This window comes from Pteropus vampyrus, unplaced genomic scaffold, assembly GCF_000151845.1.
Source record: "Pteropus vampyrus isolate Shadow unplaced genomic scaffold, Pvam_2.0 Scaffold1000004049, whole genome shotgun sequence".
In the NCBI taxonomy this organism is placed as follows: Eukaryota; Metazoa; Chordata; class Mammalia; order Chiroptera; family Pteropodidae; genus Pteropus; species Pteropus vampyrus.
Window position 1 is genome coordinate 19476 of NW_011918451.1, and position 6804 is coordinate 26279.

General features: G+C 50.7%; 1 protein-coding gene across 1 annotated transcript; it reads left to right on the plus strand.

The window, feature by feature from the left end:
* Positions 1–689: 689 nt before the first annotated feature.
* Positions 690–5972, plus strand: LOC105311448 (double homeobox protein 4C-like). Its single transcript, XM_011387437.1, has 6 exons — positions 690–714; positions 1366–1520; positions 3129–3243; positions 3633–3787; positions 5102–5170; positions 5913–5972. The coding sequence occupies exons 1-6, from the start codon at positions 690–692 to the stop codon at positions 5970–5972; spliced, it is 579 nt and encodes a 192-aa protein (XP_011385739.1).
* The last annotated feature ends 832 nt before the right edge of the window (positions 5973–6804 follow it).

The following is a 6804-nucleotide window of genomic DNA, read 5'->3' on the forward strand; positions in this document are numbered from 1 at the left end:
TGAGTCTTAGAAGTAAGTGTCCTTCATTAATAAGCCAGGCCACTAGGCGTCTGGAGAGGGCTGCCTCTCACTTTGGGAGCTGGTCATCGTGTGAGTGTGGGGTACGCTCTGGATCACATCTGGAAAGTCCCGAGGGAGTCAGGACCAAGCAGTACCTTCACATATTTCTCCTGTGACTCCCCCCACCACCAACCTTCACATAATTCACCGATGGCTTTGAATGTATCCTGTCCTGGCCTCAGGAGAAAGGGAAGCCTTTGAGGATGTAATCGACAGCATCCCCCGGAATGAAGATGGAAATAGGCAGAGAAAACAAGCAGCATGCTGCTCTCCATGTGCGTAAAGTAACATGGCTCTCCACCATCTGGAACAAATATTGGTCCTTGAACATTACAGGAGGCCAGAGAATTCTGCACATGCAAACTACGAGGCCCCCAAAACCAGTCGTGCTGAAGGGAAAATTACAAAGCTTGTTAAATAAATACTTGGTGGCAAACACACTCAACCTCATCATTCAGTTTTCACGCGCTGCATGCCGTCCTTTCCGGGCCATAAATATTTAATGAAGGGCTGCCCTAGGAAGCTATTTAAAAATTAGGGGTGGGGTATCTTCGTTCTATATAAAGCCTGTCTTTCCCGGTACTGTTCAGATGGCCCCAGGCTTCTGAGGTATCCAGCAGACTCCAGACATGGCTACGACCGGCGCATCGACCGGTAAGTTCCCATTAAATTTCAGCACCGTGGGTAAATCATCCAAACGTCATGACGTTTTCCAGATTGAAAGAAAATATAAAATGCCGTCATGACTGGAGGGCTACATCTTGCAGGGCTATGTTTCCTAAGGAAGGAAATTGAGAGAGTCGTGGACATTGTCTCCTTGAAAGCAAAAAGAAAAATAAAAAAACTAGAGGGTTAGCCACGTTTCCCATCATCATCTCTTCTACCGAACATGTTATGGTTAAAATACAACCGGTAGAAAATAGTTCGTGGATTGTTAATGTTGTATACTTAATTCATAAAATTTTATACATGCTTCCATCCAATCAAAAAAAAAAACTTCCTTAAAATGTTCGATGGTTTCTTTTCAATTTCAATCATATCCCTTTTACTGTAACTTTTGGCTCGCCTATTGGTTTGCTTACCATTTTGCAGATTCTTCGTGCGTGACGATCGTCCCTTCTAAAAGGTGGAAGTAACTTTCTTTTCTCAGGGCAATTTCTGGTGTGTTTCTCGGTTACCCATGTAAAGCAGTGCTTAGAATTCACATTTTTCACAGGCATGAGATGAAGGACAGGGCTAGTACCACCCCCACCTGACAGTGTTGATATGGAAACTGGCCTCACCCATCTTCATTCTCTCCGATAGGCACATTCCCTCGAGGATCTCGCAGAAGGAGAATTGTTCTGAAGCCCCATCAGAAGGAGGCTCTGTACACATTGTTTCAACAGAACCCCTACCCCGGTATAACTACCAGAACACAACTGGCCCAAGAAATTGGCTTACCAGAATCCAGAATCCAGGTAGGCTGGAGTTTCTTGTTTATGTTGTCTCAGGGTCAATTTGTAGACAGAATCTGGGCCAAGTAGTTGGAAGTCACTCCATAGGTTCAGCTAGTGTGCTAGAAGACGTATTTGCCTTCTTCTGTCATGACGTGTGGAGAAGGAAAGAACACAAAATTATAATGAGAATGCCATGTAGAAGGAGAACGTTCTCAGCTCAGGAGTGCCCCGCCGCCCGTGTGATAGTTTCCAATAAGCCACGGGCTGCAGGGAATTCAATTTCAGGGGAGAAGATGTATTTCTGCCCCCTAATACATCCCTCCTGGTCATTTGAGACAGACTTTCCTCCAATTCTTGTAATGAACGTGCATTCCTTAGAAGCAGGTAGATGTAGGTGGCCCAAGGGAATCAGTGCTTTGGTGGATGGCCCACGAGACCAGGATGGATTGGGGTGGCTGTGCCGTGGCTCTTGCCTTCTATGCCTGGCCTCCCAGTCATTTTTTGTTCTGAAGCCCAACCCTCTGATTAGTTTCCAAGTAAGTCAGTAATGAAACGGAGGTCAAAGATCGAGTGCCTGGGGCCTTGGAACAGTTCAATAGGTATCAGAAGTCTTTCCCTAGACACATTTTGTTTGGAGGTATCAAACTGACCACAGCAAATGCTCAAGACCGATGTAAAAGTAGACCGCCCTTCCGTCCCCACTAATAGGGAATGACACACAGTGGTCCGTTGCTTAGGAGAGAGACTAACCTTTGAAAGGTCGGTATTGGTTACAGTCGATCCTCTGCAGCTAGGAGGGGCTTTGGAATGAATTCAGTAAGAGGTTCCTGGACATGAGGACTTCCCCGGCAGCACGAGTGGGCCATTTGGGTCCTCCTGTTTCAGTGCCGTTTCCTCAGGGACTCCGCCCAGTGCGCTGTGTGTCAGAAAACAGCTTCACCTGTGTGGACCTCGTAGAGGCGAGGAAGCGATAACCACACAATACCAGGCCTTGACCCCCTACGAGGGGAGGCATGAGGAGGAAGAGAGAGCACAGGAGAGGACGGGGATAGAGAGGCAGAAACCGAGCTAGAGACATAGGGACGGGGTCTGAGGGAAAGACAGATGGACGCAACGGCACAGATACTTTCAGAGTCAGAGGTACAGACACAGGGAGCAAAATCGTGAGAGTTGGAAGACAGAGGGAGCTGGAAGGAGAGGGCATGACAGCGAGATCCCTCTGCCATGGAGAGCCAGCAACACTGTTTCCACAACATTGTCAGGGCTATTGCGTATGGGTCCCAGGGAGATCACCGAGGAAGAAATGATGACTTGATTCTTCATTGCAGATGCTGTGCTCGGTCAGCTTTGGTGCTCTCATCTGGAGGTAAACGCTTTGTCTTTTGCAAACCAGTGCACCTTTGGAGGATAGCTATTCCCACTGGGAGCAGACAGCCGGTTTCGGTCCTGCGCGCGCGCGCGCGCACGCGTGCGTGTTTGTGTGTGTGTGTGTGTGTGTGTGTGTGTGTGTGTGTGTGTGTGTGTGTGCATGCGTGTTGGTCGGTTTCTTTAGTTTTACTCACTTTAGTCGATATTCAGGACCACTGGGGCAAATATGGCATGATGAGTGAGTCTTCCTTTTCCACCTAGGTTTGGTTTCAGAACCAGAGAAGAAGGCATTTGAAGCAGAGCCGATTGCGGTCCACAGCTTCCCTAAAGGAAAGGCAGTGCCACTCAGAGGAGCAGCCTCCAAGTGGGGCTCCAGGTGAGGACACGGCTTTCAAAATGCGTGCCCCAAGAGGGCCTTTTTGAGATGAGAATGTCTCTTTTGTTTGCTGCCAAAAGTTCTGCCTCCATTGCTTAGGATGGGGACCATGCTATTCACATGTGACCCTGCTCGTCCTCCTGAGAGGGACACCTTGACTGGCAAAAAGGCTTAGATCCTTCTGGGCCTGAATGCGCCAGAATGTGCAGAGACTTATTTTTCACCAACTCGAGGGTTTCATCCAAGAGTTAACTGGAATTAGTCGATGAGTCCTATCAGAGAGCAAGTACTCACACGCACGCAGACACACATGCACTCCAATAACTGTTTTTGCATTGACTGTGCCTTGTCTCCTAATCCCTCTTTTTTCTTTTTCTTTTTCCGTCTAGTATGCATCGCCAAAGAAGCCAGGAGAAAGCGGACACCCATATCGCCATCGCAACGCTGTGTGCTCATTCAAGCTTTTGAAAAGAACAGATTCCCCAGCATCGTGACCAGGGAAGACCTGGCTCGACGAACGGGCATTCCAGAATGCAGAATTCAGGTACGTTGTCAGTGCGGGCACACGAAAGGCCTCATGTCATCGGTTCATTGACCCCTGAGAGGATGTTGCACGGAAGTGGGCTCTTTGGTGCTATCCTCCCGATCCTCCAGGAGACAGTGTGGGTAGCCTGGAAAGCCCGGCCATATAGAAGAGAGTGTGCCTGAATGAAGCATTTCCACATCAGATTGGGGGCGGCACACAGGCCTGTAGAAACAGCATCAGGAGAAAAGTTAGGAAATGGCAAAGTTCGAGGAGAGTCTGTCAGTCAGGGAGGGCTTCTGGAGTTCAGCAATGCTGTCTTTGTAGCCCAGACGTCTCTTTCTTATGAGTGAGGACAGTGTCCTGGCTGTGGTCCCATGCTTGCCTTCACCCAGGGCCCCAGTGACCTGATCCTAAAACAGAAACTGTTCCTGAGCCACTGCTCACCACACCCCACCCCGGAGGACCTCATCAACTCAGGTCGTTGGCCTGATCCTGGGTCGGAGGTGGACACACCACCAGCCCTAGTTGAGAATGGTTGTTCCCAGTAGCTCTAGAAATTTTGACCCGGGATGTGTGCATTTCCATGCAAGTTGATACGTACACCGAGGCACAGTCTTTCCAAGACTCTTTGGGATCTGAGAATGGAAACATTGTTTCCACGGGAAGCCCAGGCCCTGTGTTTTCTGTGGTCTCCTTAGACGGAGCACAGTCGCATCCTGATCAGGAGAGTTCAGGTAGCAGGCCAATATCATATCCAGATGTTTTTCAACTGGACTCGCTGACTGCCTGTTTCTCAACCATCCTCGGAGAGCAGGCTTTTAGGCATACCGAGTGCACACGTGGATGGAAGGAATGTGTCTCCTGACATCTCCGAGTGAGAAAGGACACCTTAGTCACAGAAGTTGATTGTTCTTAGGTCGGCCTGACGGCCACCCGCTGACAGGAAAGAATCTGGTTGGCATGCAGGCACGCCTGAGGATCTGAGGGATTCAGGATAGAGGCGTGGAGGCGTCCTCTAACCACGCTCCGTAAAACGGATGCTGCGGTGGCATTAAGGCATCAGCTGCCAGGAAAGAAGTGGGCAAGGAATGGAGGAGGCAGCATGTGGAGCATGGAGGGCCGTCATTGTAGCCAATCGGTGTGGGATCCACTCTCGCCACGTATCCACAGTTGCCCTTGAGTTGCTTCTTTTTCAAGAGTATCAGATTAAGGCTACGAATTGAATTCCCCAGGGCTGAGGCTCAGCCGGCATTTCTCTCGGCCTGGCAGATCAGGGGCATTAGAGCTGGACTCACTTCTCTTGGTGTTTATGTCTCCCTCTTCTTGTCCTAGGTCTGGTTTCAGAATCGAAGAGCTCGGCATCCTGGGCAGAGCACGCATGGGCCCCTGAATGCCCTGGCAGTAGGCGTTGACCACGAGCCTTCGCAGCCTCCTCCGCCGGTCCCAAGCTGCTCCCCGGCTGCACTCAACAGCTCTCCTCATTGTCCTCCCATTGATCCTGTAGACGACATCCGGACATTTGCTGTGGCGGCAGCTCCGCCTCTCGCCTCTGCTGTCCTTGTTCCCGGGGTTCCCTCGGGTGGCTGTGCGGTCCGGTCACTGAGGGACACAGTGGCCCAGGACATGCAGGCTGTGTGGGGAAGAGAGCACTCTCATCCTTCTCGGATACCTGCGAATCACTTGTCAGCAGGACTGGCTCTGGGAGAGTGTCTCTCATTTACTCACAGTCCTCTGTGGCCCCCACACCGAATCCAGAGCCAGGGGCACAGCGGAAGCACAGGCATGGCTGCTCCGCCTTTGTCAGATGGCCCTATGCAGAGGTGCGTACAAGGGTCAAAGGTGGTCGCGGCCAGAGCAGAGATGTGGGAAGGGTCAGTTCTGCAGCCTGCACATGCTAGCCCCTTTCCTGACGATTCTCTGGAGCTCTTAGACGAACTCCTCTCGACCCCCGAGCTTCAGGACCAGGGGAAAGCTTTGCTCAGTGGATATCCCCAGGAAGAGGAGCCTGAAGGATTTCTGGAATCACCCCTCACTGAGGAAGAATATCAGGCTCTGCTCGACATGCTGTAAAGGTGACTCGGGGCTCAGCTTTAGGAGTGTAGTGGTGTCCTTCTCCCAACCTTGACTTCGTCCTGCCTTCCAGCGGGGAGAGATCCAGCGTGACCGCGAGGAGCGAGATGCGGAAACACTCATCATGTCCTAGAGCAGGACCATGGCTGGAAGGCGCAGCCGCCTCTGCAAAGCCTTAGAGGTGTTTCCTCTCTTTCTTGCTGGTGGCATTTGATAGCCTCCGTGACAGTGGCTAAGACCCACAGTACCTCCAGAGGCACCGTTGGCACCAGAGCGCAGGTGCCCTCCCCAAAGCTTGACTAATGCGATAATTTGCCATGAGGATCCTGACCTGCTCTCTGCCACGGCCACCAACAGGTCTGTCTGGGTTACCCAGGACTGGTGGCAGAAACCGCGCCCAGAGAATGGGCCGTCAGCAACTGTTTCCCTAGTGTATGTTTTCTGGCATTGGAAAGACAATCCCGCGAATAGGTGGGTACACCTACAAGGTGTAGGGATGTTACCGGTCTTGGGCGTGTGAATCTAAGACGGTGAGGTTTGACTCAAGCTGTAAGGGTGGGAACAGACAATGACACATCTCACAGGTCTCTGCTCGTGAATGGTGGATTGTGAGGTTAAGTCCATAATCCCATGGGATGCGTACATGTGATTTTGCCTCGGATCATTGAAGGCATACAGCTTCAGGAGGGTGATGGTCATCGACCAGCTCAAAGCCATCATTCGGAGACTAGTATGGGTCTCGTACCTTCCAGCATTCTAGCGTGTTGGTATGTGTGTCCATGAATAGCTACCCATAATTGTTCAAATGGGTTTTGGGAAGAGAGGGAAGGTCCTGTCTGACACTGCTGGTTGCCCAACTTCATCTGTGTCTCCTCCCTTCCTTTTAGCTGTGCCTTGGAAAAATGCCTTTTGGAATTTTAAGTAGAATAAAATTGGTAGAATAAAAAGATATTTGAAAACTCATT

Bases quoted from the DNA above. Each gene is read 5' to 3' on its own strand.
- LOC105311448 (XM_011387437.1), top strand. From the start codon at position 690: ATGGCTACGACCGGCGCATCGACCG. The intron at 1,521-3,128 runs GTAGGCTGGAGT...TTTTCCACCTAG, and splicing joins TACCAGAATCCAGAATCCAG to GTTTGGTTTCAGAACCAGAG. The intron at 3,244-3,632 runs GTGAGGACACGG...TTTTCCGTCTAG, and splicing joins GCCTCCAAGTGGGGCTCCAG to TATGCATCGCCAAAGAAGCC.